This window comes from Helicoverpa armigera, chromosome 27 (genome assembly GCF_030705265.1).
Source record: "Helicoverpa armigera isolate CAAS_96S chromosome 27, ASM3070526v1, whole genome shotgun sequence".
Lineage (NCBI taxonomy): Eukaryota > Metazoa > Arthropoda > Insecta > Lepidoptera > Noctuidae > Helicoverpa > Helicoverpa armigera.
Genome location: NC_087146.1, coordinates 5,267,585 through 5,280,348, shown reverse-complemented (window position 1 = coordinate 5,280,348; position 12,764 = coordinate 5,267,585). Strand labels below are relative to the sequence as shown.

The 12,764-nt window shown below is 36.5% G+C and overlaps 2 protein-coding genes across 2 annotated transcripts; one reads left to right on the top strand and one right to left on the bottom strand.

Moving 5' to 3' along the window:
* Positions 1 to 12,132, top strand: LOC110384691 (peritrophin-1). Its single transcript, XM_049842377.2, has 6 exons — positions 1 to 158; positions 9,468 to 9,613; positions 10,120 to 10,233; positions 10,820 to 10,946; positions 11,381 to 11,483; positions 11,873 to 12,132. The coding sequence occupies exons 1-6, from the start codon at positions 152 to 154 to the stop codon at positions 12,045 to 12,047; spliced, it is 672 nt and encodes a 223-aa protein (XP_049698334.2). The 5' UTR covers positions 1 to 151; the 3' UTR covers positions 12,048 to 12,132.
* On the bottom strand, positions 3,817 to 6,260 carry LOC110384690 (DNA repair protein Rad60). The gene is made up of 2 exons (XM_064042134.1): positions 4,949 to 6,260; positions 3,817 to 4,487 (listed from the first exon to the last, which is right to left on the bottom strand). Exons 1-2 carry the CDS (start codon positions 6,141 to 6,143, stop codon positions 4,420 to 4,422), a joined length of 1,263 nt encoding a protein of 420 aa, XP_063898204.1. The 5' UTR covers positions 6,144 to 6,260; the 3' UTR covers positions 3,817 to 4,419.
* Positions 12,133 to 12,764: the final 632 nt, after the last annotated feature.

Sequence of the window (12,764 nt, the reverse complement as noted above, 5' to 3'; positions counted from 1 at the left end):
CTTGATTACATTCAGCAATTAGACAGTAAAACACAGCATTAGACTGTTTAGGGTCCTGTCCATGCCATCCAGTGTGACATTGTGAAAATCGTGTACTTTTTTATTATTGTTTGTTTTTTTGTTACATGTGCAACAACATCTGTTATTAAAAATGTTCGGTGAGTTTTTTAAACAAAATATCTATTTTCGCCTATTTTATAATTATTTTTATCATCAAGTTAAATATTTTTTAGTTTAAGTGGGTGATTACATTTTCCGGAGGTAGGTAGGTAAATATTTTCATCCCAATTTTTTTTGGACCGCCTACAAAATGATCCACTGTCCATCATGCTTTATTACCTAACTGAATATTTTAAAAGTTACATAATTAAATTAAATTATAATAATTGCTAGTGTTTACTACCTACTTTTAAAAAAGCTGTGAGCTGATTGTGCATTTTTTTAGAAATATTTAAATAATTTATAATACGTAGGTACTTAAACTACACCAATAAATTAGAAAAAAAAACGACAAGGTAAATCACGGAATCATATTTTTAATTTATTTAACCAACATTAAAAAAAAACTGACACTGAAATATCAAAACATGAATACATTTAGGTAGGTCATATATCTTGTACGTGAACAGGAACTATAGATTTGGTAGGTAATCGCATCGTTAAATAGTGAGTGGTTTTATAGTCTTTGGTAGGTACCTATAATACCTAACTTTGATCAATTTCATATTTAAATAACACAAAACTAAAAGGTATTAATTATTTAAAGTTAGTGCTAGTGGCCTAGTGGAGTGGGTAAAGAAACAACCTCTCAGGTACCTACCTATGAGTAAAAGTTCGATTCCAGGACACTACAATAACCAAAGCAACTTTTCTATGTTTGTACATATTTACTTTCTGATTATACCTTGGACACCAATGGCAGTGTTTTGGAAGGTACTTTAAACTGTAGGTCCCGACTGTCATTTGAATGTCGTTGGCAGTCGTTACCTACGGGTAGTCTGACATCTAGTCTTACTAAGGGGTATCGGGTTGCCCGGGTAACTGGGTTGAGGATGTCCGATAGTCGCTCCTTGTGGCACACTGGTACTCAGCTGCATCCGGTTAGATAGACTGGAAGCCGACCCCAACGTAGTTGGGCAAAAGGCTCGGGAGTTGACGAAGTGGAATTTGCGCAACTAATTCCCAAGCAACTTTAGCATCACCATAACTCATCATACACGCACTATTTTCAAAAATAATAGTTCGTACACTTTTTTAATTTACGAGCCTGAAGCCTACAGGCCTAGCTGTTATCTAGCAGTTTCACCCGCGTCCCGTGGTAACTACTGCCCGTACCCGGATAAGATATAGCCTACGATACGATACCCACCCGGGAGGAGTGTAACTTTCCAACAGTGAAAGATTTTTTCAAATCGGTTCAGAAGTTTTGGATCCTTCAGGTCATGGGGAAACAAAACCTTTTTCCTCTTTATTATATTAGTGGAGATTACTTAACTTACTTTATTTTTTATCACCATGAACTTATGTTACTAAGTAAACGTGATCAATGACGCCTAATCATAGGTACCTACGTAATTAGTGATAAGGATTAGATGATTAGAATACCTATTCTAAGAAAATTCATTGATATGGAATATTTTTACGCTATTATGTTAATTTACCTATGTAGTTGATAGGTATTTGTCTATAGGTACTTATTTTTTTTGTACGTTTGCGTGTATCCTAAAAGCTCCGTGAATTTTAAAAAACCCGGCCAAGTGCGAGTCGAACTCGCGCACGGAGGGTTCCGTAGGTACCATTACTTATAAAACGGACAAAAAAATCACGTTTGTTGTATGGGAGCCCCCCAAAATATTTATTCAATTCTAGTTTTCAGTATTTGTTGTTAGGTATAGCGGCAACCAAAATAATCTGTGAAAATTTCAGCTCTCTAACTATCACGGTTCATGAGATACAGTCTGGTGACAGACGGACGGACGGACAGAGGAGCGAAAACAATAGGGTTCCGTTTTACCATTTGGGTACGGAACCCTTAAAAAAGAATTCACTGATGGAAAGTTACACTATCCTCTAAGCATATTTTATCCGGGTAAGTACTCGATGTAGTATCTACGGAACGCGGATGAAACCGCAGGACACAGCTCGTTATTTATATGTCCACACGATAATAGATACATACCAAAAGATTACCATAGGTAGGTATCTACGTCAAGATCGTTAAAAAATATTAAATTGACATATGGTTCATTTTGCAGACAAAATTTTATTAGACAAGTGTAAAACAGGGTTTAAAGTTTTTGTAGTAAGGCCCTAAATGCCTTGCTCAGAGATTGACAGTAGCATCTCCGAAGCTAATAATATCCCACACTGCGCTCACCAACACGCATGCCCAGCGCGGTGAGTATGGGCAAATCTCCCTAATTTGGGGAAGGCCATTATCCAGCATTTGACGTTTTTTGGCTCATCTCCCGAGCCTTTTCCCAAATTAATGGCTGTTCTCGTATAAGGAGATCAGCCAGCTGCGCATGACATATTATTAGTGCACAAGCATTTGTGCAGACACTTTTGACAGGTGCACTCACTTTTCCTTCACTCTCATAGCGCGATGGGACGGCAATCCGACACCACCGGACAGAGATCAGGATCGACATTAACGTGCTGTCCGATGCACGGGTAACCCCAAATATGTTGGGGTCGGCTTCCAGTCTAACCGGATGCAGCTCAGTAGGTACCAGGCCTCCTCAACCCAGTTAACTGGGCGTTTTTGCCTGTGACGACGAATAAAGAAAGATAAATAAAATTAAACAGATAATCTATAAAGTTGGGTGTTTACTTATATTTTATCTTGGTTTGATGACGCACAAAGGTTGGAAAATACCCTCAAAAGTAAAAGGCATAGGTAGGTACGGTCCATTTACATAAAGATTACAAAAAAAAATTGTCTATGCTCCATTTGAGTGGGGACTTTTTTTTTAACGACGTCAGAAATCATTAAATGACCCCTCCCGCTGGGTTAGTAGCGGTGAGGGAGTGTCAGACTCTTACTGACTAAAAACCGTCGTGTTCCGTCATAGGCCTTTTATGTACCAGGGCCGCGATAACTCGCGCGAACAATCCCGCAGCCTATTTGAGTGGGGTCTTGATATAACTTTTTTTAAACTCTGGTCAAAAATAAAATTAAGCTAAAAAATCAATGTAAATACAATTAATAACAATTACCGAATCAATTAAAACATCTTAAAATCAGTATGTTATTCGTTTTATGTATTTGTGTAAAAAGTAATATCATGATTGTTTACCTTTAGTTAATACTAGCTTTTGCCCGCAACTTCGTTCGCGTGGAATAGTGACTACCAGCAGATTTTTGATTTAACCAATAGATGGCGCTATATGTCCGGAATAATTTTTATTTTTTGTAATAAAACTATTTGTTTATCCTATCGTCCTTTTCTTATCGTTATCAAACTATGTGTGTACCAAATTTCACACAAATCGGTTCAGTAGTTTAGGCGTGAAGAAAAGACAGACAGACAGACAGAAAGACAGACAGACAGACAGACAGAGTTACTTTCGCATTTATAATATTAGTTTGGATGACGTTTTACTCGAAGATAGTTAAGGGTCAATTCCCACTGAAAGAGCAGCGGCCGGCAGCGGCCGTAAGAGCACGGACAACGTACAACCGCGCTCGCGCTTAATCCCTTGCATTTACGGCCGCTGCTCTTTCAGTGGGGATTGACCCTAACTTTCCAACAGTGAAAGGATTTTTCAAATTGTTTCAGTAGTTTTAGAGCGTTTAAGGTAAATACAAACAAACACATATTTTATTCTTTATTATAGGAATTAATAAAGAAGGCAACTGTTATCATAAGTTCCATTTATTTCGGCACTAGATGGCGTTTTGTAGAAGATTATATTCATTACATACTTTTAATATTTATAGCCAGTTTCATTGGTTACTGATAACTTCTCTGAGAGCATATCAGGAACTTATCTGACAGATAAACTATGACTATTGGCTTCACAGATCCCGGATAGCAATACCTGGCAAAAATTATAAGCTGCACTAGCTTCTGCCGGATACAAAGCCTATAGCCTTCTTCGATAAATGGGCTATCTAACACTGAAAGAATTTTTCAAATCGGACCAGTAGTTCCTGAGATTAGCGCGTTCAAAAAAACAAACTCTTCAGCTTTATAATATTAGTATAGATTAATTATTCGTTAAGTAATTGACACTTTATCGGTAACTAGTGAAACTGGGCTTTAAATAAAATTGGGTATTATAATCTATCGCCGAGTATTTCATTGAAATTGGCCGTCTTTCTTTGAAAGCATTACAAATAAACAATCCTTATTACTATACTAATAATAGAACAAATTGTTGGTGTAGAAATATAATTACATGTTTATTTGTGTATCAGCTACATATCTTAACATCTATACACTCTCCGCCCTCCAATTCCAGATCTTGAGGTGTGTTTTTACCTGAAAATAAATATTTTGATTTTAACACAAAAATAGATACATAGATGATAGATGCCTACTACTGTATTAAGAACACCAATTAGTAAAGAACTAGGTAGCTCCACAGATTTCACCCTTGTCCCTAGGGAACTGCTTCTAGCACATGGATAAAAGGTAGCCATGGATAAAGCCTGAGAACCAAATATATAAATCAGTTCAGTAGTTTCGGCATGAAAGACAAATAGATAGACAGAGATAGATTCTTTCGTATTTACAATATTACTAAGAATCTGAACGCAAATTAAAATAGATGGTGTTCTCATTAAGACAGATAACCTTCTGATAGATTGAGATAAAAAGAAATTATACAGTAGGTAATTCAAGAAAGCTCATTTTTTCTTTGTAAGAGAAGGGGACAGTCTTACGGTGGGGCAATAAAAAACTAACTGTTATGAAGCATAAAGAAAACAAAATCAACTTACTGGATATTAAATCTCCATCAAAATAAAATTTTAGTTTCTCCAAAGGAGTTTCTAAATGCTCTGCACATTTTATCATGGCGGACATTAATTTTTCGTGAGGATTCATAGACGTTTCAAACGGTTTTTTCCTATTTTGGCATTGAAATTTTAATTTAAAGCCATTCGATTCCTTATTTTCATTATTCTCCGCTAATAAGTCACTTAAGTCCTGATTAACGATACCTCCATCGATAAATTTAGCGATACTGTAGTTTATAGAGTCCGGTGTATCGTCCATTTTCAAAATCTTATCGTTATAAGTAAAAAGCAGTTTATTGCTACTGACGCCCTCTTTTTCCGTAAAATAATTAAATATTTGAGTTAATTTTTGGTACTTCCTTATTTTAAACTTAAATATTTCTAAGCTTCTCCAGTAGACTTTAACCGACATTTCTTCATTTTCATCGTCTAGAGGATCCGTGTCTACTATTTCAACGTCATTGCTCGGACGTTGTACGTTGGACGAGAACAGCGGCTGATTATCGCATTGGTCCGGATACTCATCGGTATTACCAACGCTAAATATAGGATAGTTATTAGAAGTAGATGGAGCACGTCTGTCTCGGGAGAAAAAATCATTGAATAATTCTAGTATCTCATCTCTTGCACTGCGTCCCCGTTGTCTCGAGGACTCTCCCCTGCCTCTACCACGGTTAGACCGACCTCTGGCGGCACGTCGACCCCTTCTTGAAGTTGTAGGAACATCACGTAGTTCCGGAGCAGTAAAAGTCTCTGGTTCCACAATCTCAGGCACGGGACTGGTCCTATCTTCATTAGAGTTGCTAGTACTCTGGCTGGCAGAACTTCTAGCTCGCTCTGAAGTCCTCGTAGTCCTCTTACTGGGTCCACAACTATCGCTCGAAGTTTTGCGCTTACCTCCACGGCCTCGCTTCGATTTCGCCTTCGTGTTTCTGGCTATAATCGCGTCTAACGTGTATTCATTGTCCGTATTGTTGACCGTGCTGTTTAAGTCTTCCTCAACAATTACTGTCGGTAATTCTTCAGTTTTCGGTAACGTTGAGGTACTTGGACCGATGTCAGTTGTCTTGTTCGCAGCAGCAGTTTCAACGCTCTGTTTTGCTAAGTTGTTTTTAATTGACTGGAGTTTCTCAGCTATGTTTCCATAGCAATCATCATCTGAATCTGATGAAGACATTATAATCGAGTTTTATCACAAATACATTAGTTTTACACAGAAAAATATAAGTTTACGAATTGGACATTCATAAATTCAAAATACTTGACGTTTGTAGTGTTGTGCTCTGATGCCCCCGTGCTTAGCATCGTGTGTTTGAACATCGATATTCAAAATGCTTCATGTAAAAAATATGGCTTTGAAATAGACTATTAATATAATAATATATGACTAGTTATTATTTTCAACATATACCCATATAAATGATGTACATAGTTTTGATAACGCAGCTTAATGTTGAAGATATGATAATATTGATTTCAAATGAATGAATCAAAACTATTCTTAGCTTATGACGATATTGTTTTGACAGAAAGTAATTAACTTTAAGGTAATTCATTCAAACTAAATGTTTTAACATTAGTACCTACTACTAATAGTTGTAATCGATTAACACTTGTATTTCGATATTGAATTCAGTAACAGAACATCACTACCCGGCAAACATGTCATTTCTTGCGTCATGTTATTTCGGACGAAAGTAAGTTTTTAAAGTATTATCTTTAATATTGTTAACCTGGAATAGTAATAACAAAAAATGTGTTTATTACGATCTTAACAGCCGATTAAGATTGTACAAAACATGTTCGTTTTATTTGGAAAAACTTTTCCTGTTTACAAAACAATATGCAATAATAAAACGCAACTTGCTGCGTTCATGAACAAAAAATACCGTTTCACCTACTTTAAAATTTTCTTTGTATCGTTTCGGAATATTTTTATCGTCAGTAGGATTATTGGGGAAAACATGTTAATAATCGATAACAACTAAGTGCTATTGATAAGAATTTATTTTACATATTCTAATCATAGTGTAAGACATCTACGTGTTAAAATCCATTGACAGTTTCATAAGATTGGCAAAATGGTCGCAGGCTGTCATTTTGTCATTTGAACATCTCTGGCCGTCAGAAGCATGTCAGAAGCCAGTAGTTCTGACTAATGTTCTGACTCCAGTCTTACCTAGGGGTAGGATTGGGTTGCTCGGGTAACTAGGTTGAGGAGGTCAGATAGGCTAACACTGGTACCTACTCAGCTGAATCGTATAGTTGAGACAAGTTTAGGCCCAGGTTAGGGACAAAGGCTTTTTGAACAAAACACTCCTATGGCAAAGTAGATTATCTGCCGAATTATTAATTAAATAATCAGACTATTCTGGAGATATCTTGATAAAAACTTAAACCATAAAAATCTATCTAAGTATAGTATAATTTTTTTATTGAACATTGGTAATAAAATGAAATCAAACCGAAAGACGATGGCTTTAATCTCATTTTATTTAATTGTTATTGTTTCATTGTAAGTAACTATAAAAATAACATTATTTCTTTATGACCAATCATAAACATTCATAGTATTTTAGATTATGTTTATTAAATTGTTATTTGACTTATTTGATTGATATCTAATAGATACAAATTTTATTGCCAGCCTTGATTGAAGGATTCGGTATACCTAATTGTCTGCTTAGCTGTTTCTTATGGTTTTACCCGCGTTTTTTTGGCAAGGAACTTTACCTACTAGTCAATATGATAAAGAGGAATGATGAACATACCTATACATATTCGTGGATGGAGAGGGATAAAATAAATAAATATTGTATATGTTATCTACATACTGCACAAACTAAATTCTTAATACTTACTCTATTAAAGAAAGCTATTAACTAAGCTAAGTAAATAATATACTAGGTAGGACTATCATAGGTACATAAACGCCTTCCTCTCTCCTATTTTTCTATGCCCATCAGGGTCCATAGTTGTGACTAACATTCTATTTTGTTCACCTAATGTACATTATGGAATGCAATAAACGATATGATAAAATTACTTACCCATACCCAGAGATATGGGGACGACCATAGATAATACCTACTGTATCCCGCTGAATTTCACCCCTCTTCCTGTAAGTGGTTTTACATTGCTTACGAATAAAAAAATACATCGTCATGAGAAACTTCGGTCACTCACGAGGCGAGAAATTCCTTAATCACGGAATCTCAATTTCTTCCACACTTACTAAGAAATAAAATCGAGATACAACACAATTTATCGATAAGAAATATCGATGTTTTTGAATCGATCCGCATCAAAACATTAATTGATAGGATCTGTACAAAATTCTTTAGTTTAGTGGTTTTTCATGTTAATAGAGTACTTAGTAGATATTTTAATCAATCAATTTTAATAGTTTACGGATCTAAAAAGGGTTTTTTTAACACGTCATTTCCGGTGATTTTACAATTGGTAGCAACTTAGTTTTCGTGGAATTTTTGGAGGGACCTATCTACTCGCGTACCGGATTCAGATACCTACTTTCAATCTGTTAGTTTCTTATTTTAGTAAATCCATTATTCTTATGGTTTTCTTATATAGTTTTATGACTGTTTAGATAGTTAGTCTTATTTATTTTTAATTGTTTGGCTAGATTCGATTAGGTATTGGATGAATTTCCTTTAAAAAATCGGACACTTTTGCACTCAGGTAAGTACCTATATTTGGACCATGATCTCGACAAATTGTCTCCTGGAGTACGGCGCTTAACATCCGTTTAAAATTCTCAGTAAAGTTCAAGAAAAACATCTGCATTATCGATAAAAAGCACTTTAAGATATCAATCAAAATCAGTTTAGATTGCTATCGACAGATGGCGTTACAAACTATTACTTTACCAAACATCGATCAATCTTGTTATCTTAGATTTCTAGTATTATCTTAATAGATCTAAGCTATTAACTATGACGTATTATAGTTATCTAATTATCTAGTTCAATAAAATATGTGACACAGTACCTGTTATGATATTTTGTAATCGTTATTTATTTTTTGTTTAAAAAATAAGTAGTAAGCGTGTAAAAGGACTACAGATATATTTTTATGATATGGGCTCTCTTCTATACTAATACGTTTCTTTATTTGTTGGACACTCGTATCTCAGGAATTACCTACTTATCCGATTAAAAATATTATTTCAATGTTTACATAGCCCATTTACCAAGAAATTGAAAGATCATCACTAGCTTCTTAATTTGAGTTGGTGATTTCAGACTTTATAGTTCATCCAACAATTATCACCATCATCTCAGGCATAGGACGTCCACTGCTGAACATAGCCTCCCCCTTAGATCTCCACAGATACCTGTTGGAGGCGACCTGCATCCAGCGTCTTCCGGCGACCTTTATAAGGTCGTCTGTCCACCTTGTTGGTGGACGTCCTACACTGCATCCAACAATACATTACCAAAATTACATAGATTTAACATTTACCCTGTTTTTTTTTTCACAGCAAAACTCCTAACCATCACGCTAACGCTGACCGTCGCGTACGCAGCAGATACCAAACTTCCCGACCAGAAGAACACTACTGATGGGAACTTCAAGGCTTTCACTGATGTCGACCCCAACGACCTTAGCTGTGACCCTGCTGGACAGGTGAGTACACCACAAATGACCTTTGCCTAGTCATTAAACCAACTATTTTGGGGTCGGCTTCCAGTGTAGGGATGCAGCTGAGTACTAATGTGCTGCATGGAGCGACTGCCTATCTGACCTACTCAACTCAGTCACCCTGGCAATCTGATACTCTTTGGTAAAGCTGATTGTCAGAATAGCTGGCTTCTGACTACCTACAACGACTGCCAAGGATGCTCAAATGACAGCCAGGACTTTCCAATTAAACTTACTTAATACCTGTGCTTAGTAGGTAACTCTGTCAGTCGGGCTTTTACGCCAAGCTATTGACCAGATTTTCATCAAAATGTTTGATGAAGATTTTGAAATGAAATCTGGAACACAGATAATGCACAGCCTGAGAAAGTAAATATGTTACTTTTTACCTAGGTGCGTGGAGTAGTTCCACCAGAACTCGGGTGAAATCACTGGCGGAAACTAGCTATAGTCCTGTATAATATTATACTTACCTGTAATTCTCTCACCAGGTCTTCTTACTCCTGCCCCACTTCACGGATTGCTCCAAGTTCTTCATGTGCGCTCACGGTGAGGAGGTGGAGTTCAGCTGCCCTGGAGGACTGATCTTCGACTTCCAGTTGCAGGTAAGCAGAAATGACTGTTCTTTGAAGTGTATATTTGTGATTTTCCGTAACGACGTTCTAAGTCGTAAGTCCGACGTCGTATACGGCGACTGATAATGCCATAGTGCTGGTTTTCATCTCTGTCCTTCGTTTCACTACCGTTGGTAAACAATATGGCCCTCAGCAATAATGTATAGAGATACACCATATGTGCCATGCTTGTATGTGAAATTGTTGCAGACAGATTGTGTTTGAATGTCCTTGAATGCCCTTAGCTTAGTAGTGGTCGAGTTGCCGAGTCATACAAAGATAATGTACATTTTTATTTAGGTACATTATATAAAAGTATGGTGGGTAATATAGTATGTAGGTGTGAAGAATAAGTAAATTGGTAAATTACGTTCCACAGTGTACCATGTTCACAAGTCCTTATAATACACAATAAGTTCAAGCACAGTATGATAGCGGAAAGATCAAATTTAAGGACAGTTGAATATAAGATGAAATGCATAATTATGACTCCATATACCATCACCCCACACCATATACACCGACTCACGAGGTAGTTACCACCAATTCCTCAATCTCATATCGTTTTTTCCACCAGACATGCAACTGGCCCTGGGCTACCACCTGCCAGCTGAGGACCCCTAAGGAAGAGGAGGAAGGTTCAGGAGATGAGGCTGACAGTCTTATCGGCATCTTCACTGATGAACTGGAACAGCAACCCGTTGGTGAGTAGTTTCACAAAGTAGTGATTCTAAAAATATTGAAGAAATTAAATATGTATATTATATTTAAAAAGAAATTGAATAAGATAACTATGATGCTTTTTGAGTTTTAAACAAGTTAGTCGGCCAATTATATAAAAGGTAGTGAATATAATTCATTAAGTACTGCAAACCGACTAAAAAGTTAGTTTCTGACCGTAATAGGCACCTTCAAAATAAGCGATCGGCAAAGCAAGATTAGGATCTTAAAGTTGTGGAGCCTTTGACATCCCGGTTAAGTAGGTACGTGTAGGCATATCAAATTACTTTGTCCGAAGCAGGTTCGGCCGCCTGCTGACAACTAAAAAATATTTCTGCACTGCGCCTCGCGCTATAGGTATTCCGAGGCGTCATTAAGTTTTGCCACGAACAATACCTAACTAATATTTATTTCACAGACATGGTAGCGAGCGTGCGTCCCATCTCCCCGATGCTGGGCAGGTACAACGGCATCATTAACTGCAACAGAGCTGATGCTGCAGCCACGCAGGTGCCTTACAAGTAAGTTATCAGTTGCCGAGCCTTTTCCCAACTATGTTGGAGTCAGCTTCCATGGTAAAGGATGTAGCTGAGTACCAATGTGTCACATGAAGCGACTTGCCGGTCCAACCTAAGCAACCCAGGCAACCTGATAGTCTCTGGTAACACCCGTTGTCAGACTTTCTGGCTTTTGACTACCCGTAATGACTGCCAAAGATCTTCAAATAACTGGGACCTACAATTTCACAGGTCTTCCGAAACACAGGAATCTATGCACTGTAATATGTCTTGGGCAACTGGCTGATCTCATTAGAACAGCCGACGTAGCCGTCAATCGGTCTGAACAACATTATTATCATTAAGGCTCTCCATAAATCTAACAGCTTACTTACACCACTTTTTTCCCTCAGGGGTGACTGCCAAAGATATTGGAGGTGTGTGGCCGGAGTTCCTCAAGTCGCATTCTGTTCAGATGGCCTATTCTTCAACTCAGCAACTCAGCAATGTGACTTCGAAGCTAACTCCAAGTGCGTTCTCCAACAAGAAGACGAACTACAAAGCGAATTCATAAAATACGAACAGTAATTGAATCTGCAGACTTTGATGACTTCGTGATGAGTAGAAGTTGGTTTGCTGAGTTGTGTTTTTGTCACTTTTCTTATGATTTGGTGGATAAAAAGTGGTAGAAATATGGCTGAGTGAAATGTGGTGACTTCTTCTATTTATTTCGGACTGAGTGTAACGGAAATACAAGGTTAGAGTGAGATTTTATGCAAAGAGTTTCTATATTGTCAGGAAATATTTTATCATTGATGAAGATTCATTGCCTTTGTTGAATAATCGTTTTCAAGATAGCGAAATTGTATAAATAGAAATCATTTTCAAACTGGATACTTTAGTTAGTGATATGAATGAAAGAACTTTTAATATTAGTCTTATATCGTTCCATAGTCGAACTAAAGCTAATTATTCTAAGTTTTCTGAATCAGATAATGGTTTAAAACTCGCTCTATACCTTCTCTTATTTATATCTGAAATAACTGAATAATGAATTATTAGTATTATTAAAAGTGTAAGTCAAACTGCAGAGTGCAGAGTAATTACTGTAAATACTGTGTGTGTAAATAATAAATTGTGATAACTCTGCAGCTCTGATTATTTTGTTATTTAATTGTTATACCACTATGTTATGTTTAAGTATATTATTGTATATGGAGTATTTTTTCCGTCTGTATAAAAATATTATTAAATTAAAAAATAAATAATGAAAAAAAATAATAATTTCAAATCATTGTTTTGCTT